At 41.5% G+C, this 23,876-nt stretch overlaps 2 protein-coding genes across 3 annotated transcripts in view; one reads left to right on the top strand and one right to left on the bottom strand.

Annotated features, from left to right (window-relative positions):
- Ganc (glucosidase alpha, neutral C) overlaps positions 1-12,997 on the bottom strand; it is a 55,519-nt gene extending 42,522 nt beyond the window's left edge. Inside the window, exons 1-4 of the mRNA XM_051144903.1 lie at positions 12,969-12,997; positions 10,824-10,886; positions 9,395-9,503; positions 1,874-2,001 (exon numbers count right to left, since the gene is read on the bottom strand). Of these exons, the coding sequence (XP_051000860.1) occupies positions 1,874-2,001; positions 9,395-9,503; positions 10,824-10,886; positions 12,969-12,997 (329 nt within the window). The remainder of the gene's footprint in view (positions 1-1,873; positions 2,002-9,394; positions 9,504-10,823; positions 10,887-12,968) is intronic.
- A 669-nt stretch (positions 12,998-13,666) lies between these two features.
- Positions 13,667-23,876, top strand: part of Tmem87a (transmembrane protein 87A) — a 49,819-nt gene continuing 39,609 nt past the window's right edge. The window contains exons 1-3 of one of the 2 annotated variants that reach the window (XM_051144444.1): positions 13,667-14,114; positions 15,219-15,279; positions 21,810-21,895. In XM_051144444.1, coding sequence (XP_051000401.1) covers positions 13,959-14,114; positions 15,219-15,279; positions 21,810-21,895 — 303 coding nt within the window. In that variant the 5' untranslated portion in view covers positions 13,667-13,958. The remainder of the gene's footprint in view (positions 14,115-15,218; positions 15,280-21,809; positions 21,896-23,876) is intronic. The other variant, XM_051144443.1, reaches the window with a different exon arrangement.

The raw sequence follows: 23,876 nt of genomic DNA, 5'->3' as shown, positions 1-23,876 counted from the left end.
GTTTCTTATAAGGCATATTATCTCCATGGCCTACAGATGGTTGCCTTGTCACTAAGTGTCACCATAGTTTTCTCACCTTACAGGGATAGCAGTCATGACTCACTGAGGCCACTATCATGCTCTCATTTTAACTTATCATTTTAATATATCTGTCTCTAAACACAGTGTTCTGAGGTACTGGGGATGAGGGCTTCCGCACATACATTTTGGGGACAGGGAGACACAATTCTGCTCATAACACTGGCACTCTATCCTTCAATGGTAGCCAGGTTGTCACCGCCTTCACTGTCAACTAGGTTAGTTAGTTAATCTCACACCACAGTCAGTTGCTTATACCCACTTCTCATATCAACTACTGTCTCAAACAGGGCTTGACTTTTGATAATAGAAAAAGCCCTGCCTATTCTGAGTAGAAAATAAATAACTTACCAAATTGAACTGGTTGTCTATAACATTATAAGGAGATTTAGGTAATACGTTTCAGGCTAGCGCTCCAGAGAACAGGACAGTCTGTGAACTACCTCAGTTAGAATCAGGAAGTCGAGAAGTTAGAAGTCACTGTGGCTATTGTTTGGTTGCAGGATCACGCCATCTTAGCTGTAATATGAAGATCAGAGCACTGTGGCCCCAACTAATGGCCTTAGAGCCGTTCTACAGCTGCCAGATCTATAAAGGACAACAGTACTGAACAGTCTACATGAATCAGTATACATGATTGGCAGAAACTGAATCACATCAGAAACTCTAGCTACGAAAGGGGTCTGGGAAAGGGCTAAAAGCTGCTTCCAGAGTTTCAGTTATTTTGGTAACTGAGGGTCCCCTAGGAAGCAGCCAGGACCAAAGCAGAACTAACAGCGATATTTACACACAATATTTATGTAGCCTTTAATACCTATTGGCTATATGTTTTCTTGGAAAAATAACCCACATAAAACCATGGTGTGTGTGTGGGGGGGGGGCTGGAGAGATGGCTCAGAGGATAAGGGCATCAACTGCTCCTCCAGAGGCCCTGAGTTCAGTTCCCAGAAACCACATGGTAGCTTACACCCCAAACCATGGTAAGGATATGGAGAAAAATGAAAACATCTGCCTTTATCTTATATTCTTTCAGTGACAAAACAATAGGACTCTCCAGGCAAAGCAGCTGATATTTTATGTAAATGTCTGGGGAGAACTGATGGAAATTCTGCAAGTACTTGAAAATGCTCCAGTCCCCAGAGATTTTCCTCACCTAAATACTGATCATTAATTTATCACTGGCTCTAAGTAAAATTAAGTTTGGGCTTCTGAGAGTATCCTTAATTAAAAGTGAGTCTGTCTGACTGTATAAATTACTGTGAGGGTTAGCTAGTATATTAGGTCCCTTGAGCCATGAAGCTAATCCAAGTGGGCAAATTAAATAGTTTTTCTTCTACTTGGTTCCAAACTCTGCCTAATAAACTACTTTTGTTGTGAGAAACAGAGCAGGCCCAAAGTTCTGTCTCTCCTCATTTGGAGGTACAAAGCAGTTTTGGGATGGATGGGTGATAAAGAAAACAGAATAGGTAATATAGAAAACTTGTAAGTGTGCACCAGGAGTGGTGGTGCGCGCCTGTAATCCCAGCACTCAGGGAGGCAAAAGCAGGCAGATTGCTGTGAGTTCAAGGCCAGCTTGGTCTACAAAGAGAGACCAGAGCAGAGAAGGTTACACAGAGAAACTCTGTCTTGAAACCCCCCCCCCCCAAAAATTATAAACATATCCCAAATGACTGAATACTAGCCTGGTAACTGTAACTTTGAACAGATAAAATAGGGGGTACATAAGCAATCCATCCAAGGTACACAGGAAGAACATGCTGAGGTTGTGTGTAATAGTCCCTGCTCCAAGGCTTACCTTACAGTTCTCAGCTTGCTGTTGACAACATCAGGAACTTCGTACCTTGGTTTCAGTGGCGTTTCTTCATTGATCTTAAGTCTGAAAATGCTTTTCTCTATACCATAAACTTCAGCCACGAGAGGCATCTGGGAATAGAGATGTGAGGTTAGTTAGCTCCATCAGGTTACCTCCGTGATAGTCTATTCTAACAGTCACGTCACAATAACTAGGAAAGCATTTGTGTGAATTATTATAGGCCAAGCAAATTGGAGAATGCTGGAGATAAAATGAACATATCCCAAATCTATGCCTGTTCTCCCTTCGTTATAGCTGTAGAACAAGAAATATCTTCTGTGTGTCTGTGGCTAGCGATGCATATGATTATCCAAACAGGATCTTCAGAGGGAAAGGGGTCTCTACTACTAGTTACACTGGATGACTGCATAAACTGCAAGTAGAGCTGAAAAAAATGAGACATATCACCAGGTACAGATGTGCTAAGAATTTGGGTGTTAAATTCAGTGTAGCCAGGTTCTGGCTGAGTGAAAGATGAAAGAAACAGGCCCATGAAAAGAATTGAGAAAAATGACAATCTTTGCAGTTCTTAAGAGTGGAAGAAATGAGGCTTATTGAACTAAAATCGACAGACTTTTTTTTTTTTTTTTACAGCCAGGAATAATAACAGGCTTCTAGAGAACATTTGCAAGGGGCTGGGAAACTTAGGTAAAAAATTCCCACAAGAGGGATGGAAACAACATAGAAGCATGAAGACAATATACCTGAAAAATAAAATTCAGAACAACAGCGGAAACCCCCTGAGAACAGACATGGCTGGATTTGGGTCACAAAGCACTAGGTTAGAGGACGACTTTACGACAGGGTTTTAACCAGTGCTCCATATGGCACTAGTCTACTGTAAGCTCATCATGGAGCATGCTGGTGAGCTTTGGTTACCTATGGCTACCAACGTTGCTACTGTGTTGCTATGATACAGGCTCAACAGGAAAGGCCACCTGCTGCAGTGTAAAGGACAGGGTGTGGTGAAAGCAGAAGACAGGCAGCACTGAAAACATCAAACAGCACTGAAAAAGCCATGTGACGGGACCTTGCCATCTACAGGAGAGCAGACAGGGCACAGCATCAGTAATACTATCCTGAAGAGCAACGATCTAGTGCTGTGGCTGGAGGTGCATTCCTAGTTACTCTAAGACAGGCTTGCTATAGAACTGACTACAATTTCTTCTTCTTCTTCTTCTTCTTCTTCTTCTTCTTCTTCTTCTTCTTCTTCTTCTTCTTCTTCTTCTTCTTCTTCTTCTTCTTCTTCTTTTTGAGACAGGGTTTCTCTGTGTAGCCTTGGCTGTCCTGGACTCGCTTTGTAGACCAGGCTGGCCTTGAATTCACAGTGATCCACCTGCCTCTGCCTCCTGAGTGCTGGGATTAAAGGTGTGTGCCACCACCGCCCGGCTTACAATTACTTCTTACATGCTTACTTTTTTTCACATATTTGAGTTGTCTTGAGAATGCCATGAGGATACCAACATTTGAAAATGCCCAACTGAGCTGAAACTCAGATTATCTATTCAACCCCAAGCTAGACATATAGTTTCACAGTTCTTTTTAATTCAACTAACATTTATTTTATATTTAATATTGAGATTACTGAACTCTTAGAGAGGTTGCAATGTAGAGAAGATGACACCAACATAAAATTTACATAAAGCTAAGATAAAAGTATAAATACAGAGCTAGTGGCCCAATGAGAAGCAGAGTACTAAGCTGAAGGCTTGCTCACCTATCTTTTTTATACAATTAAAGGCCACCTGCCAACGGATGGCACTGCCTACAGATGGCTGAGCTATACATCAATCATTAAGAAAATGCCTCATGGGGGCTAGAGCGATGATAGCTCAGTGGTTAAGAACACTGTCTGCTCTTCCGAAGGACCCGAGTTCAATTCCCAGCACCCACGTGGCAGCTCACAACTATCTGAAATTCCAATTCCAAGGGATCTAATACCCTCACACCAATGCACAGAAATAAATAAATAAATAAAATATTACAAAAAAAATTAAAAAAAAAGAAAGAAAAAGAAAATGCCTCACAACACACACTAATCTGATAGAAGCATTCTTTCAACTGAAGCCCTTTCTTCCTGGATGACCCTAGGATCAGATTCTTCTTAATGTTTTCTGCCTATGAGTTAGATATGGTCAAATAACGTCAAGAATGTAAACAGGACAAAAAGTAAACAATGAGCTTTTATTATAAGCACCCTCTAGTGTTCCCCCTCCTCCCCTCAGTTTTTCTTTAAATAAACTAAATGAACTTTTGGGGGGGCCTCATTTCAGGCCTTTGGTTGATAACAGTCTAATCATTCCCTTGTGCCCACCTGCCCTAAAGCATAAGCTGAACATCTTTCCTTTGGCAGCTGTCACCATTGCACACCAGCTGCCCTGAGCCGTTCACGAGAGGCTTTGTTGAAAACTATACCCCAGCTGCAGAGAACACTGCAACCAAGAGCCTGCTAAAGCCACACACTCCTGCTTCAAGAGGCCTTGCTCCAGTGGGCAGGCCTTCGTTTGAACCTTGACAAGCCTCCATAGCCACCAGATGAGCTTGCCCACAGCCTCTAGATGGCTGCTCTAGATCTTATGATAGATAGCAGTCCTCAATTAGGTCAGGAGGAGGAAGAAGATCTCAGGAAAAACAAAAAACAAAAACCCTGAGCTGTGCTTACACAAGACCTTTCACTGGTAGGAATGGAAACCGTGCTATGCTTAGTGCAATTACAAGCCGAGTCCAAGCATGCCACACTCCTTTTCTAGATATAAGTTAAGCTGCTTTCTGGCTTATTTGCTTGCATATTACATTGTGTTATTTACTTCCCTACCTTTTTAGGTGGTTTCGTGTGGCCCGGCCTGGTTTCAAATTTGCTATGTAGCTGAGAATAAACTTAAACCCTTGATTTGGGTTCCTTCGCCTTCTGAGTGCCAGGATTACAGGAGTATGCCATTCTTTTTATGTTAGCCTGAGAGGCTTCTCTCAGACCACCCCACCACTACCACCACTCTTGTGTTGCAACTTTAGGCTCTGATAAAGCAGTTTCCAAAAATATTTAGTTTATCTTGTGGCCTCTCTCAGAGTTGAGCAAGCTTAGCTCGTTGCACACATAGCTCAACTGATATTTGTTATACTGGCACTTGAGACAGGAAGACCAATAGTCTTAAGCCTCCTCAGGTTACACAGTAAGTGTGAGGCCAGGCCTGTTTCCACAAAGACTAACTAAAAGTTCAAAATCAGTGGCAGCCATACCTGTAATCCTAGAACTTAGGACATAGGGGCAAGAGGATTGGGAAATTCAAAGCCATCCTTAACTACCTAATAAGTTCAAGGGCAGCCTAGAATTCAAGGACCCTGTTTTCAAAAGCAAACCAAAACCAAACTAAAAGAAAACCTGGGGCTTTAAGCTCCAGTATCAGCAGTGACAACAGAGAAGTGGCTGAAAAGTTGCAGAGACATCAAGAGCCTTTAAGAGTCTTGATACTCCAAGCTCAGAGCTGCAACGCCAGGAAGTTCTGAGGCTCTAAAGAACTAGTAAAAGGCTCGATGCCCAAGGCTGGAGGTGTACTGCCCAGAGAGGGCGGAGAGCCACTGAGAAGTAAGGACTCCAGTGTCCGAAGCTCTGAGCTGTAACACTAGGAAAGCAGGACAGGGGTCCAAGGGGACGAACAGAAGAATCTATAAGAGGTGAGACGAAATAGACGAGAGGCTGTGGAATCCCAAGAGTTGAGCACTGAGGTCGATAGAATGGCTGCAGCGAGCAGCCAAGAGTTAGAGCCAATGATCCCGACACTCAGCTCAGGAGGTGTGACTCTAATTGGTGTTAGTACTCTAAACCCATAGTGACAGTAAATCTCTGCTTTGTATACCAGGAGTAATAAGCCTCTAGCTGTCAAGGCTTGGAACCATAAGCTTCAGTTCTCAAAGCTGAGAGCCATAAAGCACTGAACTTGGAAACCCGACTTACAAATCTCTGGCACTAGCAAGGCTAAGGCAGCTGGGAGCTCTGTCAATCTACCTGAACAACTGTTTGTGAAAATTGGAAGCATGGGTTTTCTATGGAGAACAATGGTGACCTTGTGCTAGCTTTTATCCAGTTTCCCAGGGGGCAGTTAGCCCGTCCAGGTATGGCTCCATTTGGCCACTTGCCAATTAACTGCTTGTTGGCCACTCAGGATAAACAGTATTTACTATAGTGTAGCTGCACCCCAGCTGCCGAGGAGGTAGCTAGTTGGCAAAGTCTCATTTTAATCCCACTTAGAAGAGGCAAGGAGTAACTTCATGCAGATGCTTAGAGATATGCTTGGATCCTCAAAGAAGCTGCTGTACCTCTGATGAAACCATGCTAACAGGCTGCCAAAGAGAGTAAGCATGCTTGCAAATGTTTATCCAATCAGAAGAAAACACCAAAATCAGCAATATAAGCTACATTAAAGATAAATGCTTAGTCCTGCTAGCCTTGCTAGCACTACAGAAGACAACATATGTTTCCCTGTATTGATGCCAAAAGGCCAGATCTCTGCTTCTCAACCCATGTCACACTTTCATTCAAGGCAGAAAATTGGTAACAGTTGGAGGGAAAAATGAAACCTGAAGAAGTGAACATTTTAAAAATAATTTTCCTTTTATATTTTTTTCTTTTAGCAGCTTCCTTATTGAATATTTATTTGTATATTTTCAAACATGTGCTTGAAAACAACTCTCTGTGATGTTAGGCTTCTAAGAGCTCATGAGGAGAGTCTTCAAGATGGCACTGTTGCCTTTATATTAAAAGAAGTCCAGACTTGGCTTTGTCTGTGTCTTTCAGTCATATGGGGATACAAGATGGCCATCTGTAAGTCAGAAAGAGGCTCATTTCCTGACAGTGAATGTGTTGGCACCTTGGAAATTAAGAGATGAATATGTTGTTTAAGTCACTTGGTCTATGGTGTTTTGTTATGCAGCCAAAGCAAACTAAGAAAATGCTGACAAAGCTTGATTCTGTTTCCTAATTGCTTTTTAGGAGTGGATCTGGGGAAAGGAATTGGATTTCAAGCAGGACAAGGAGTCAAACTCTGAAGTTAATCATTTAGGCTTTAAAAGTGTGGGGGCAGGCACCAGGAGTTCTGGGTTTGTTAGAAGCTGCCTCTTTGGTGCTATTTGAAAACTGCAGCAGTGAGATTTTGGACTCTGTCTCTCTGATCCTGAAATAAAAAAAAGCTATCATTCTTCTTAGGCATGCATATGCAGCTTGTTTTAAATCTCTGGACCACACTGGTCCCTGATGTGCAATCTCTTTAATACATTTGTCTCAGCCTAGAAATAACCTCTGACCCTGTTCCTATGCAACGAGATGGCTATAAAGTACAGACAACTTCTCAGATTACTGTCTGCATCTTTACTGTTCATTAAACTAACAGAGGGCATGGAGTCCTAAGTCCCTATTGGTCATCTCAAATCTCCATATCACTAGGACATTAAAGTGGAGTCAGGTAGAATTTCAAGGTGACTTTTCAAAATATACATTTGCTTGACATTGCAGTAAACAGATCCCTACACAGCTTTGATATTTCTAGTACCCGAGTGTGGAGCATTTTAAGTGCCCACAAAGTTCTCGGTCTTGGGGCCTTTGTTGCTGACATTTCAGATTTGTTCTTTCTTGCGATGCATCCGCTGGGGCTCTCTGCACTGTAAGGTCTTCTTTTTGGAGGACATCTCGATCTGTTGAGCTCTGGTTGGCACCTGACTTGAATTACATTGCCTCTCAGTGTTCAGAATCCAAAGGGGGGAAAAAAAGATCTATTGTAACATAAAGAGGCAAGTGCAGAAGTCTGACACTGACGGCACTGGTGTCAAGCAATGTTGAGAATTTAATTTTGATTTAGTATTAGATTTAGTATTAGATATAATTCTGCCTCATTTTCTTTCCCTTGGTGCCTTTATGATAGTAGATTGTTCAAGAGATTTTATACACTAAGCCTCCCCAAGGAAGGATAAATATTTTATTTTCAGATTGTGGCCACTACAAATTGCAGCTGTTAGACACAATGAAGAGAAGAAGGAAATGAGGAAATTATCAGAACAAACAAGACAAGACAAGAAAGCTCCTGACATCTGGCAGCAAGCCCAGAGGTTCCTGAAAGCCTTTGTGGGCTCACCAAATTTTGGGAGTCAGGTTTGCTGAATACATATAGTTTCTAACCTAAGGTTTAGTTGTGGGATAGTTCTTATTCTGTTTTCTGATGACTTTCCTCATCAAGGCATTACAAAACAGGAGCTGCCACAGTCACAAGGAGGTTTCACACAACTTTCAGTTGAAAGTCCATATCTGAGAACTGGAAGTGGTGAGACGGTTAGTGGAGTCACTCTGTAAGCTGTTAGTGGGCCACAGTTACAATGAACTATGTTTCCGTTCCAAGAATTACCAGTTAACTCATATTGGTATGAGAGCTTTTCTAGGCTTAGGGGGCTTTTAAAATGTGGAGGAGTACTGAAAGTCAAGGCTCGAGTGAAGCATCAGGGGACTCATGCGGTGCGCTTTCTGGTCCAGTTCAAAACACTTCTGTAACTGGCCCATCTCAAGCAGCATGACGAACTGAAAGGCAAGAGCAAGTTCTGACGACACCATACTGTGCTTCTTTTAGTTTGCATTAACTATGGTGCTCTGCTAGTGAGAGAGCTCAGGGACAGAATGCTCTTTTTGTTTGTTTGTTTGTTGTTTTGTTTTTCGAGACAGGGTTTCTCTGTGTAGCCTTGGCTGTCCTGGACTCACTTTGTAGACCAGGCTGGCCTCGAACTCACAGTGATCCACCTGCCTCTGTCTCTCGAGTGCTGGGATTAAAGGCACCACCATGCCAGGCTTTGACAGAATACTCTTTCTTGAGTTTCCCACCACATAATAATTTTATCTGTTCCCTAGCCTCAAATTTGAAATTTGGAGATTTGCTGAATCTGACCCTGTTCAGGCTTCATGAGAAACTGTATTCTATATTAAAGTGCTGGAAAGTGTATGGATCTTTAGTAGTATCTGTCAAGAACAGAAAAATACAGCTTTGTAACACCGGGCAAGTGTCTTTCTAGATTTCATTTTCCTTACTTGATAACCGGGGACAATACAGTATAGGGGCATCATATAAATGAGTTAAGAATAAATAACACTTGTAAAACATCTAGAAAAACGTGACATATAGACAAACTCTCTGTCACTATTCACATTACTATGAAGGTAGGATCTACAGTGGCAGAAGCATGTAATCCCAGCACTTGGGGGATAGAGGAAGGAGGACCAGGAGTTCAAAGGCTGCCTCGGTTAAACAGCAAGTTGGAGGCCAGCTGGGCCACATGCAAGCCCATCTCAATAATTAGTCATTTAATGTAGGATCGGTTTCTTCTCTAACAAAATTCTACTGAGGCATAGATAGTTTAAATTAGCTGTCGTAGAAATGTATATAATTCAATCCCAATTAAAAAAAAAACAAACAAATTATTTTTCCATCTCACCTTAGTTGCTTCACTGATGATTTGAAACCTGGTGCTGTCCTGTTCTGTTGTGGCTGAGCCTAACAGAGCCCGGTAGGTGGTATTCTTGGAGAGCTGCTGTTTCTGCCGCCTACAGATATACAGAGTATTGTGCTATTTAGTTTTGTTAACTTGACACAAAGTCGAGTCATTAGGAAAGAGGACACCTTAAGTGAGAAGATACCTCCATCAGACTGGCCTGTAGGAAAGTCTACGGAGGCTTTTTCTTGATTAACTTATTGATGTGGGATTTTAAAGGTACTGTTTTCTAGGCTAAAACTACCTCATAGAATGTTAAAGTAAGTACACAAGCTCCCTGTAGAGGGAAATCTATCAATAGTTAACACATTTCAAGTTTAGTTACTCTTTGATCCAGTAACTGAATTCCTAGAAAGCCTACTTTTTGTTGTTGTTTTGTTTTTCTAGGTGCCTTGCTCATGATGAGGAAGTGATGTACTGCTGAGTCACATCTCCACTCTTAGAAATCTGTGTTATCATGAACTCTGGTGCCCCATATTTGACCATGTCCCCTTGATGGGGAGGCCTGATGGTCCTCAGAGGAAGGATAGCAGACTACCGAGAAGAGACTTGATACCCTAGGATCATATAGAGGGGGAAGAGGTTCCCCTTAATCACTGTCATAGGGGAGGGGAATAGGGTGAAAGCGGGAGGGAGGGAAGAATGGGAGGAGACATGGAATGGGATAACAATTGAGATGTAATATGAATGAATTAATAAAAAATTATAGTGCAAAAAAAAAGAAATCTGTGTTATGAACAACTTGGGTATATAGGAAATGACAAACACAGCTCTTCATAAAAGATTAAAAAGAAGCATCAGCCCAAGGCTCTAGCAAGTGGATCTAGAACAAAATTAATTATAGTGGCTCTATCCAGAGGAATACTGTGAGCACAAAAATAAAGGGAAATCTCCGTGTCCTGAAGTGGAAGCTCTGTAGGATGAGACATAAACGGGGGAAAGATGAAGAACATTGTATATAGAAACTTTTTTTTTTTGCAGGTGTAAGGAAAGAGGTGATATAAGAATATATGTAGAAAGAAAAAATCCTGGAAGAATACAGAAGCGATGACTAGATGAGCTTACTTGATGGGACAAGACGATAAGAACGGGGATGGAAAAGTCGAGGCAGGAGTGACACTTTCAATATATTTCTTTTTCTATGACTTCCAAACCAAACAAGTGCATTATTTTTGAAAGGAGACACTTTAAAGGTTATTTAAAAGTATTTTGGCTTTTAAGATAAAACACATTTTAAATTTTCATAGTGAGTGTATAAACTACTCATTAGATTTCCTAAGACCATATTCTTAGCCCCTCAGTTCTCAAAAGTTTAGTCGAATTAACTTGGGAATCTCGTCAGCAATGTTTTCTGGGCAGCATATTTACTCACCTGTAGAAAGCAATCCTGCTACAGTCCCTGAAAGCGGCTTTATCCACAGCTTCATCTTCAACACTAAATAAGAAGACATTTTAAGAAATATTTTACTACAATGCGAGTCCAGGACCGCCAAGGATACACAGAGAAATCCTGTCTCGAAAAACCAACAAAAACAAAACAAAAAAAGAAATATATTTTCTTACCTTCCTTAGTCATAGTATAAACATGCAAAATAAACTTTTGAAATTTATTCTGCATTGCAAAATTGTGTCACTGCTGTAACATTAGATAGACCGTATGCTGCAGATCAATAGCCTTTTGTAAAACTACCAAAGTGAGCAACAAAATATCTTCAGGGGCTTTCACGGGAGGCCGTGGGAAAGCAGCACTGCTAAGGATCAGGGAGGGGGCTTTTATATAGTAGCCACAACCTCAAGGTCTGAAATCTAAAGCCAAACCAAACAACCAACCTACCCACCTGTTTAAAGAACAAACTATTTTCAGAGCATAGAGTTCCTGAGATAGAGCTAAAGAAGACAGAGAGTGCCTAGGTAAATGCTCTGCTACAGTCTAATAAGCAACCACAAGATACGGCTCCAAATCCTCTAAGAAAGCTATGTGCCAGGTGCTAGAGTCAGAGAGTAGGAACAAACAGAAGGAGGAAAAACTGCCAAGAGGATGCTAACAATCTAGACATTAATACTCTTTAAAACCGACTTTCTGGAAGAATTGCATCTGGAATAAAATGTAAAAAGACATACATCACTGTTTGAATTTATATGTATTTCAATTAGCCTTTCTCTGGTTAAAACAACTATAAGCTACAAGGTGGTTGGGGAGCACCAGCTTTGGTGAAGAGGTGTGGCTTCCTGCACCTGCAGTTAGCATGTCCATGATTTTGAAAGAAGCTGAACTATCAAAACAGGTCTGGACACATGGAAACACTCACTTAGCCATGACAAGAAACCTTTTTCCTTCTTTTTTTTTTAACATTTACATTTTTATTATTACACATATATACAATAAACTACCTACAGCAAGAAGAACCACAAAACAATCAGGAATTATATAAATGTTACATTCATAGTGTTTTGGCTATTTGTATTTGGCAGCCTTGAAGAAAACATCTTTTCTATCTTGGTGAGTCTAAAATTTGGGACGTAAATCAATGTCTATCATATTTCATCATTATCAACTTAAAACATCTATCTAGACCTAAAAACATCTTAACCCCTAAACAACTAAGCTTAATTTGAAAACTAAATTATCTGGTTTTCAACACCACCAGAAACTTGAGAAGGAATAAAATTAATTACCTGAGTATACAGATGTTTTTATTATTTTAAAGACTCATTGACTATAAGACAGGTTAACTCCTGGCAACACCCAGCCTACCTCAAAGAAGATAAGCATCATAGAACCTCCTTATGGAGATGGATTCAAATGTGGCAAACCAGCCACTAGGCAAGATGTCCTCGTTTCTAACACGGACAGAATTCTGCCTAAAAACGGGCAAGCTTGGATGCAGGCAGATTCGATAGCCAAATTCTGCCAAGACAGGGTAAGCAAGTCCTCAATAGTTCCTGTCTCACAAATATGTCTGTCAGATACATTGGGCCAGAAGGCTGAAGATGATGCTCCGTTATAGTGTTGGGTGACTGCTCAGACAGCATCTCCTTCTGTCATCTTCTCGTTTTGGAAGCTGCTGGCCAAGAAACTTTTGTAGTGGGGAGAAAAAAGAAAGAAAGAAAAGCAAGCAAGGAAGCTTCCTTTAAAGTAGGCTTTGGCCCTGTTTATTTTAATCAAGTGTGACAACATTAGGAGACCTTTCAGTGTTCGGTTTCCAGTTTTGAAGAATGAGCCCTGGAATGGCATAGGAAGAGATGGAACCACCTAAACCACCTAAACGTGGAATGCAGCGCGCTTAAAACTCATGCCGTTAGCGTTTCGAAGGCAACGTTTCCGCAGTTATCTAACCCTTCTGGAAGTACTTTATGAGAGCTTAGCTATTAATATTACCCAACTCCCTGCAGAACTGAGAAAGAACGATGAAGCAAACACCAAGCATTCAAGGAAGTGTGATTAAAACGTAAATGAAGCCATCAAAGCTATAAGGTTGTTTTTGCATCAGTTCTTGTGAGAGCAATGGCCCTTTACCTGATTTCCTCTTCCTCAGCTGCTGCCATGGCTTTCCTGTTAACTCCGTCTGGCAGTTAACGCTCAGGCCACAGCCTCCGGAGATGGTTAAAAATATGTAACAAGCAGACTTGCTAAATTAGGACCCGTCTTCTTCACAGTCAAATTTATGGGAAATGAGAGTCCCCTCCAGATGTTTAAGGGACGGGGGCCAATCGACTTTTTTCTCCTGGAATTTTCTCAGGTGTAAACCAGCGTGTCTATAGGGATATACTTGGTAACTATTTCTGAGCTGAGAATCACTGATGAACCTTGCATTTATTGGCGGAGGAGGCGTTCACGCAACGTGCTCTAGAGGTTAAAATCTAGAGCCTGAGAAACAGAAAGCACCAAGATGGGTCCGTCTCAATGGCTGTCACTCTACCATACCGAAAGCTGACCCGATCTTTTCCCACTTTTAGTTTTGAGTGGGAAGTGTCGTCTGGATTACTGCTGGACGCTGTTGTCGCCGGTCAAACTGTCACTCTGCGACTGACCCACAGGCTTTTCAGAGTCAAAAGGGACTTTTGAGCTCATGAACCGTTTCTGCTCCAGCCCTTCCAAATTCCAGTCTCTGCTTCCACAGCTTCACAGCTGGAGAATTCACTTGCTCGCTTCTACAGATTTCTGACCGGCGCCTGACCTTGACTTGGAAAGGATGAGGGGCGAGAAGAAGCGGGCAGAGCCAAGACTTGACCGCTGCACTGAGTTCCTTTAAGGGCTGAAGGAACAGAGGCGGGCGCGCCGGACCTCAAAACTCGGGTCACCACCAGGCGACGTTCTGCTTGAGACAGGACCACGCCTGCGCAGTAGGCGCAAAGTTTCAGGCGCGCTCTGATGGTCCGAGGGACCGCAGTTTCAGGGACCCGGATAATCCCGCCCACAAAGCAGAGCCGGAAGAGGGTAGGACGAGCCGGAAGAAGGCGGGACTAGCCAGCCGGAAGGAGGCTCAACGCTTTAGGTAGGCGCACCATGGCTGTGAAGATGGCGGTAGCTGCGTGGCTTCAGGTGTCTCCTGTTATTTTTCTTCTTTTGGGGGCGCAACCGTTCCCATTGTCGTTTTTTGGTGCAGGGCCAGCACCCGTGTTTGCCGCAGATAGATCCAAGTGGCACGTTCCAATGCCGTCGGTGAGTGTTGGAGTCGCTACCGAGCCTGGAGGGGGAGAAGAGGTGGGACTACGGTAGCCCAAGGGGTCCAGGATGATTTCAGGAAACTTGTATTCCCAAAGGGGGTGGGATGCCCAGAGTGCCAGGGTAGCTGCCGACCTGGTCCCATCTGCCTGGAGCTGAGAGCTGCACCGTGTGCTGTAGGCTAGGAGGAGTGTCAGGGCCAAGCGTGCTCTTACCGGGAAAGTAACAGAACTTTAAGCGCGGGACTTGAGGGAAACTTGATGCACAGGTCGGTAGTAGTTTTTGTTTCAGCTAGAGTGTCAGGTAACCTAGGCTTGGATGAAAGGGATATGTGAATAGGGGTCTTTATTTTTAACGCTAGTGTTTTGTGTGTATGTGTTAAAATTTTTGTCAGGAGGTGGTTTGATTTGGTTTAAACTTCGAAGTGTTTTTGTGATTAGGGGACTTTGAGGATTTTTTTTTTTTAAACACGGGAATGGACAAAACGGAACAATTCTAAAATGTAATGTGGTAAGGATAGTCTTTCGTTTGGATAGTTAACCACGAAAACAAGATTTCGGTGAGAACTGATTAAAAAGCCATTAGCCATTTTCTTGAGCTTTTTGTTCTGTTTTTATCCTGTTCCCTGTACATTTATTTATATGGCAAATATTACAGCTTTTATTAATTTTTCTAAAGACTTTTTGGGTTTTGAATTGTACTTTTCTATGTGTTATTGAAATGATTAATAGTTAAGTCCTTTTAGATTTAAAAGTAAAACTGTTGGCAGGTTATTTGAAAGCAGTGATCAGTTGTTCTGAAGGAAGATTAGTGAGTAAAGAAAAGGAGCTGTACATTTTATGATGCTTTTTAAGTTAAGTTGAAATTTGTAGCAGTCTCCCATTGATAGTCTCTGCTCTCTGGCCTGTGGGGAGGAAATCATGACTACGCAGAGGGGCAAGAGCCAATATTTAGGATGTGATTGACTTTCACTGAAAGAAAAGGTGTTGCTGTCCTTTTGATTAAGAAAATTGATTTGAATATTTTATACATTTAGGTAGTCGTTTCTGCCTTGAAAATCGAAATGCCCTGATACTAATTATCTTTCCTTTACCTTTGCAGGGGAAAAATTATTTTAGCTTTGGAAAGATTCTTTTCAGAAATACTACTATCTTACTGAAATGTGAGTTTTAAAATTTCATTATTTGAGCCTTTTAAACTTAGAAACATATTTTCTACCATAGTCTGCTTGTGTGTGTGTGTGCATGTGTGTGCATGTGTGTGCATGTATGCATATGTGTGTATATGCATGTATAAGCCAGAGGTCAGTTACTTGTATCCTCCTCGGTTGCTGTCCACCCTTTTTGTTTTTGGAGATAAGCTCTCTCCCTGAACTTGGAGCTTGCTGATTGGCTAGACTGGCCAGCAGCCTCAGGGATCTTCCTTTCTGTTTCTTCCCAGCACTGGGGTTGCAGGCATGGATCACATTTAAGTCCAGAAATTTAGTAGCCTAGCAGTGTTTACATACAGACATTTAGTATATATAACGTCCTATCATGAATAATATTCAGAGTACTTGCATGAATTTTCATTGTCTTATTCTCTTGCTTTTCAGTTTACTATTTTATGTACAGCTACACTTACATGTAGCTTTTTATTACACATTCGTCTTACATATTATATACTCAATGCATACTCTATTGAATTCATGTAGACTGTAATGCTATACAGTGTATATGTTTATGTACAAAAGTTATGTGTATATTTAATAACATTTTAGCTGAATTATATTTAATCTTGTTGGTTGAGTGCTTGCATCATTTTAAAATCTGTTCTGAGTCATTCTTGTGTGCTCGTTAGCCATTTACTGAAAACATGGCCTACGCTTGTCAGACCATTGACTGAGACACTCAGTAGACCTTCTGTTTACCAAGGGAGTGTTTAACACTTCAAGGAATATCGAGTTCAGGGATATTACCAGGAAACGGATTATAGAGAAGAAAACCAGTTTGTCTAGTGAGAGAACCACAGGATCTAGGACTAAACTGTCTTGTGTGCACCAAAACCTCCTTTTAGTTCTGAGACTTTAATTTTAGGAAGTAAACAATCATGGGTAGCTCTGTTTTTGAGATGGGATAGCACTACAGAGCATCACTGTCATGTGTCCTTTTAGTTTGTTTTTAGAAAACAGATTCTCACTAGGCTCGGTTTCTCAAGTGCTAGGATTTACAGGCATTAGCTACCGTATCTTGCTTCATGTGTGTTTTGAACGTACCTTTCTCTCTGAAAATGCAATAAAGTTATAGTTGACTGATTTTACTCTTTTTTTTTTTTAAAGCCTTTTCTTCTATTTATTTATTTTCATTTTATGTGCATTGGTGTTTAGCCTGTATGTATATCTGTGTAAGGGGTATCATCTCTTGAAAGCTACAGACAGTTGTGACCTGCCATCTGGGTGCTTGGAATTGAACCCAGGACCTCTGGACGAACAGACAATACTCTTAATTGCTGAGCTATCTCTCCGCCCATGATTTTATTCTTTAGTTTAGTAAGTGATTATAAATAACTACTGTGTGCTGAGCACTCTTAGAGACCAGAGAAGTGGTAGGAGCATTCTCACCTCTCATTGCTTGTACTCTAGCGGGAGTGAAAGGAGCAGGCAGAATTTGTGTGAAGACTATACTTGTGATGATTAGTTTTAACTGTCCACACAGCACAGCTCAGAACAGCCCGGGAAGAGAATCTCAAAGAGGAGTCTGCTAGATCAGGCGTGTCAGTGGGCATGTCTTGGGGGGGGCGGCACTGTCTTGATTATGCTAATCAGTGTGGAAAGTTCCAGCCTAAATGTAGGTGGGACCATTCTCTGGCTTTGGGTCTGAATTGTGCAGAAGGCTGAGGTTGAAGAACATGACTGCTTGCATTATTTCCTCCTTGTTTTCTGGTGTGACTGCAGTTTGACTAGCTGCCTCAAGTCTCTGCTGCCTAGACTTCACTTCAGTGATGGAGTGAACTTGGGATTGTGACCTAGAATAAGTCCTTTCTCTCTGAGTTGGTTTTTGTCAGGATGTTTTATCCAGCCCCAGAAATAAAACCTGGATAGTACTACATTCATGAAAATAGCTTCCAATGACTTAAATTTGATTTGAACCAATTTGCTCTTTTGTCTTGTGAGCTTGGTGTTTCCTGGCTGTTTACCCATAGCTGTGAGGAGTGGAAGGATGTAATTGTTTAGCATAGCTTCATGATCTGTGCTGTACTCCAACTGTGTACAGTCTTTTTCTAGTTTGTTTTTGACCTGACGGTAGTTCACCAACTTTTAACAATCTGCATATTTAAAAATGTGTTTCATTGTTTACTTTTGAAAATCCGAGGTTCCTTAAATCTTGTTTTTATTTTGTCTTTGTTATCTCTGTAGTTCCTCATATTTACCAACTGTGCTTGGTTTTGTACTTTTATGATTTTGGTACACGGCTTCCATAGCACAGGTGGGACCATGCTCTTTGTCTCTCGAGGCTTGTCATTTGAAGTTCTAAACTTTGTCTCACTTTTCCTTTAATACTTAACTTACTTTTATGTTTGCAACAACATCCCCAGCACATCTCTTTTTTTGAGGGGGGACCTAAAACAGAAATCACATTCATTCATTCATTCATTCATACATTCATTCACTTTCTGTGTGTTTGTGGGTGCAGGCATTCCCTGGTGTATGTGTGGAAATCAGAGGCAACTTGCTGGAGTCAGTTGTCCCCTTCCACCACAGGGGTCCTGGGGATAGAACTCTGCTCTTTACACTTCCTGACCCACCTTGCTGGCCCTGCTTTTTGACTTTAAACTAACATGTCTTTGTGTGTGTGTGTTCTCCTCTGTTAGTGCCCAAGTTATAACCTCCTTTATGTCTTTTCCATAAATTCTCAGCTGATCAGATTCTTGCATAGTCTAACATCTCTGCAAAAAAAATGTGTTAGACATTTAAAAATTAGTGTAGGGGCTGCAGAGATGGCACTCGCTGCTCTTCCAGAGGACCCAGGTTTGATTCCAGCACCCACATAGCAGTTCACAATTATTTGTAACTCAAGTTTCCATGATCTGACACCCTCTTTGGCCTTCCTGAGTGTCATGCTCATAAGTGGTTCACAGGCAAAACAGGCAAAACTGTCATTCAAATAAAATAAAATAAAATAAAATAAAAATTAGGAGTTAGTTGAGAAAACAATTTAAAACAAAAGCAAGGAATCTTATAATTTTGTTGTTTATTATTTTTATTATCTTAAAATTTTAATAAATTAATTAAATTTTGTTTTTTGAGAGGGTCTCTCTATGTAGCCCTGGCTGTCCTGAAACTCACTATGTAGACCAGGTGGGCCTGAGACTCACAGAGAGCTGCCTGCCTCTGCCTCTCAAGTGCTGGGATTCAAGATGTAGGTTATGACATCCTGGTTTCATCTTTTTTTATGAATTAAAGTAGATTCTTGGAACTGGAGAGATGGGTCGATAGTTAAGAGCACTTATTTTTGCAGAAGACCCAAATTTAATTCCCAGGACCCCACATGGTGGGTCACAGCTGTTGTCTGTGCCTGGAGGTGGTAGCCAGGGTTCCGTGTCCATCAGGCTGGTCTGTCAGGCCGGTCCAGCTGCTGTTTGCTCTCGATTGGTAACAGAGAGACCTCGAGATCAAAGGTCTTGTTTCTCTCAGGAGCATCTTAAAGCATGCAGGGCAGCTTAGATCACTCATGGAGGCTTAGAGTGCTCAGGGTGAGGTTTGTGTGCTAGGCCAGGTTCCGATCTCACAGGGGTGGGGTGGGGTGGTGGAAATGAGTTTTCCACTGGGTGTTACAGTTAGCTCTTTTAAAATGAGATTGCTGGTATCAGATGGCAGTGGAAACTTGGGAGTTCCAAAGGCCTGCAATGAAACAAAAGTGTTACAGACCTTTGTTAAGCTGCGATGCTAAGCATGATGGAAGAAGTGGGCCTGAAGGTAGGTCAGGTGGGACATAGGCCCAGCAGGTGCTTCTCCAGTGGTCAGCATCGCGCTTGTTGCCATGGCGTGGGCTTCAGCAGCTGCCAAGGCAGGTCCTTCATTGCTGCCTGACTGGGTGTCCAGCTGCGATTCTTCCCAGAATAAATGGTGAGGCTCAGACTTTGGAGTGAGAGAGCAAGCCTTTATTTTCATGTTTCAGGGACATTGTAAACCTTGGGCAGTGGGAGGGGTTTCAAGGGTTAATGTGTTTGATTCGCTGGGGTTAGAGGTGCCAGGGATACTTAATCTACATGTAAGAAAACAGCCCTATCATAAGAGGGAAAAGCAGTACCTAATTATCCTGTGGGTGGGGGAAATCTCCAGGTACAGTTAAAGATCACTGGCTGAAAGCCAAGACATCAAGACATCTTATTAGCCCAGGGTGGGTGTCTCCAAGAATTCCCCAGGCGCTTATCAGGAAAGGGCCTATAATCTTCCCTGAGGGCTATATAATGCTCTTTAGGAGATCTAGGGTTCCTCAGGTCAGATGAAGAGGGAACCCCCGCTGAGAAAGGGATTCCGTTGGTAAATATCAAACTCAGAGGCTATCTGGAAATGCCAGACTTCGACCCACAGTAGGGTCCCACACACAACAGTTCATAACTCTAGTTCCAGGATACACATGACACATAGACATACATACGAGCAAAACATTCATACACATAAAGTAAATAACTCTTAAAAAATAGATTCCTAAATGTAGTCATACTTATATTTGTTATGCTTGTGAAAAATAAGGCATCTTTAGTATTTTGTTTCTTCTACATCTGAAATCTAAGAGGAAGTTTTGATTAGATGTTTCTTTTGTTGAGAACCAAAAGTAAATTCTTAAGTGCTGTCATGCTTGTTCTTTTTAATTTTTATTGATTGACTTGTTTATTTTTTTAAAGCAGAGTCTCATGTAGCTGAAGTTGGCCCTGAACTCCTGATCCTCCTGCTTGCACCTGCCAAGTGCTAGAATTACAGGCCAGCGACACTCAATCCTGCCGTCATCTTTATTTTTGGCATGTTTGCACAAAGGAGTCTGGGATCTTGTCCCAGCTCCCAGGACAGTTGGATTTACCTTCTTAAATCTTCAGACTGATGCTTTAGGATATTGTGTTCTGAACTATAGAGCTTTGTTGTGTGTATAGATAATATGGCATATATATGTATATATATATATATTCCCCCCCCCCCCCCAGGTATTTGCACAGTATCTGCTTTATTCCCTTGAGACAGGGTCTCTCACTGAACCTGAAGTATCAACAAGGGTAGACGGGGGCATCAGATCCTATCCTCAGGAACTGGAATGACATTTAGCCATGAGCTTACCTGTGGGTACTAGAAACTGAACCTTGGTCCTCTGGAAGAGCAGCGAGTACTTCTAACTGCCAAGCCATCTTTCCAGCCCCCTTTGTGCATTCATGCTGACTTTAAGGTCTAAACCATGAATTTTTTTCTCAGTGAGTCTGATTAAAAACCATTTAATAGGGCTGAAGAGGTGGCTCAGAGGTTAAGAGTGCCACTTGTGGGCTGGAGAGATGGCTCAGAGGTTAAGAGCACTGTCCGTGCTTCCAGAGGTCCTGAGTTCAATTCCCAGCAACCACATGGTGGCTCATAACCATCTATAATGAGATCTGGTGCCCTCTTCTCGCGTGCGGGCACACATGCAGGTAGAACACTGTATACATAATAAATAAATAAATAAATAAATAAATAAAGCTTTAAAAATAAAAAGAGTGCTGCTTGTTCACGCATGCAGGTAGAACACTGTATACATAATAAATAAATAAATAAATAAATAAATAAATAAAGCTTTAAAAATAAAAAGAGTGCTGCTTGTTCCTCCAGAGGTCCTGAGTTCAATTCCCAGCAACCACATGGTGGGTCACAATCATCTATGATGTAATCTGATGCCCTTTTCTGGCATGCAGCTATACATGTAGACAGAACACTGTGTACACAATAAATAAATAAATCTTAAAAAAAAAAAATCTAGCAAAGCTGGGTACAGTAGTGCCCCACCTGTAATCCCAGCACTTGGTAAGGCAGAGGCAGGTGGGTGGATCTCTGAGTTCAAGGCCAGTCTGGTCTACAAAGTGAGTCCAGGATAGCCAAGGCTATACAGAGAAAAACTGTCTCAAAACAACAACCACCATTTAACAACCATGAATATTATGCCGTCCCTAGTACTATCATTCTGTATCTTTCCAGTAAAACTGTGGCCTTTGTTCTTTGATCACTTGTTCTTTTCCATTCTTCTGTTAATCCAACACTCTACATTGAGCCTTTGTATACATTTGTACTGCTTGGTAAATACTTGATAATTGAAGCCTAGAAATTTGAGGTTTTGGGACATAGAAATAAACCTACAATTCTGAAAGGTTTAAAGAAATGAAACTTGCTTAGCGGCTGATTCTCTGAAGGAGCAGTGATATTATCTGGGCTAGCTCACTCCTGTAGTCACAACATTGGGAGGCTAAGGTGGAGGGATGGCTGTGAATTTGAGGCCAGCTTGGGCTCAAATAATGAGATCCTGCCTCAAAACACACACACAGAAGGACCAAACAGTTCTTTGTAGGACCCGATTTCCTTATGTTTAATACTGAGTATCTAAGGTAGGGTGGAAAATAAATAGGATATAAGTTATTAGAGAAATGTTGCAAGAATGCTTCATTTGGCATCTTCGTTTACAATGATTTCTTCTTTCATAGTTGACGGAGAGCCTTGTGATCTGGCTTTGAATATAACCTGGTTTCTGAAAAGTGCTGATTGCTACAATGAAATCTACAACTTTAAGGTAACAAATATGGAATTACAGATTTTCCTGGGACTTTAGGTCATCTGGTCCCAGCCTCTTAACTTTACAGAAGAAAGAGTAGCGTGCAGTTATGACACATCAGAGCTGATACCATATCCCAAATGGCCCAGTTTGCATGTGTCAGCAATTCTCAGGCTTTGGGTTTCAGAATTCATATCCTTTAAAAAATTGTAGCCTCAGCTTGGGCGGGGTGGCGCATGCCTGCAATCCCAGTACTCAGGGAGGCTAAGGCAGACGGATCTCTGTGAGTTCGAGGCTAGCCTGGACTATAAAGGAAGTCCAGGACAGCCAGGGATATACAGAGAAACCCTGTCTTCAAAAGCCAATAATAGGTGTGCGATGGTGGCTCATGCCTTTAATCCTAGCACTAGGGAGGCAGAGGTAGGTGAATCTCCAAGTTCAAGGCCAGCCTGGTCTACAGAGTGATTGGTTCCAGGACAGCCAAAGCTATACACAGAGAAACCCTAACTAATAAAAAGAAAAAAAGAAAAACACCACCATTACCGCCCCCTCCCAAAAAAAAAAACCCCCAAAAACTTGGCCTCACAAGCCTTTTTAAAATTTTTTTAAACAAATTTGTGTTTATTGTGGTGCATGTACACACGTAAGCCATGGCATGGTATGAATGTCAGAAGACACGTGATATGTACACACGTAAGCCATGGCATGGTATGAATGTCAGAAGACACATGATATGTACACACGTAAGCCATGGCATGGTATGAATGTCAGAAGACACGTGAGAGTCAGTTCTCCACAAGGCTTTTGTTTGTGTGGTTTTCTCTTTTAGAAATTAAAACAAGGGCTGAAGAGATAGCTCAGTGATTAAGGGCACTGGCTGCTCTTCCAGAGGATCTGAGTTCAGTTCCCAGGACCCACATGGCAGCTCACAACTTTCCATAACTTCAGTTCCAGGGGATCCGACTCCCTCTTCTGGTCTCCACAGGCTCCACAGGCATATACTTGGTGCACACACATACATGCAGCAAAAACACCCATACACATAAAATAATAAAATAATTTTTAAAAAGAAAAGTTTAAAAATTGAGATATTTATTATTTTAAAGTAGCAACAATAAACTCATTACATGTTCATATAAGATTTTTAATGAATATAAATTTAAATTAATGGGTGAGCCAAGGATGGTGGAGTATGTCTATACTCCCAGCACTTGAGAGTGAGAGAGGTAGGAGCATCAGGAATTCAAACCTAGCCTTGGCTATATAGTGTAAGATCTTGTCTCAAAGGGGAAAAAAAATGACAGAAAAGTAGCATTGTTTTGAGGTCTTGTTAGATGTCTGATTAAAATCTGGCATGAGAGAAGATGCTGGGCTTTTGTGCTTTGTTCTTTATTCAGTCCTGTGATAAATTGCTTTGGCTGAACTATATGTTGAAAAAAGTCTGACTTTATAAAGATGTATGGTAGAAAAGTGAATGATATTTTAATGACCTTTTCATGTAATTGGGATATCCTTTGCTTTTATACCACAACTTACTGTGTGGAGTTTTGTAAAGGTTAATTTTGAATGCAGGAGCTGAAATCATATTGATGAACTTTTTACATTTTATAATATAAAATTCCCTGGTGTATTGTACTTTTAAAGATTTTATTTATTTTTATTTTATGTGTATTTATTTTATCTTCTGTATCCCTGTACCACGTATACAGTGCTCTTGAAGGCCAGAAGAGAGTTAGAGTGTCAGATTCTCTGGAAGTGGAGTTACAGATAGCTGTGACCTTGCATGTGGGTGTTGGGAATTGAGCCTGGGTCCCCCAGAAGAACAACTAGTGCTCTTAACTTCTGAGCTGTGCCTGATTCTGTGCAGTGCTGGGAATATTAACCAAGGCTTCATCCATGCTAGGCAAACACTGCCAACTAAGCTACGTCCCAGCTTCTGTATTGAACTTTTATAGGAGTATCTGACAATGTTGGTGATTGCTTTTTGCTTTCGTTAGAT

The sequence above is a fragment of the Acomys russatus genome, chromosome 4 (assembly GCF_903995435.1).
Source record: "Acomys russatus chromosome 4, mAcoRus1.1, whole genome shotgun sequence".
NCBI classification, from domain to species: Eukaryota; Metazoa; Chordata; class Mammalia; order Rodentia; family Muridae; genus Acomys; species Acomys russatus.
The sequence above is the reverse complement of the archived record's forward strand: the minus strand, read 5'-3'. Positions and strand labels throughout refer to the sequence as shown.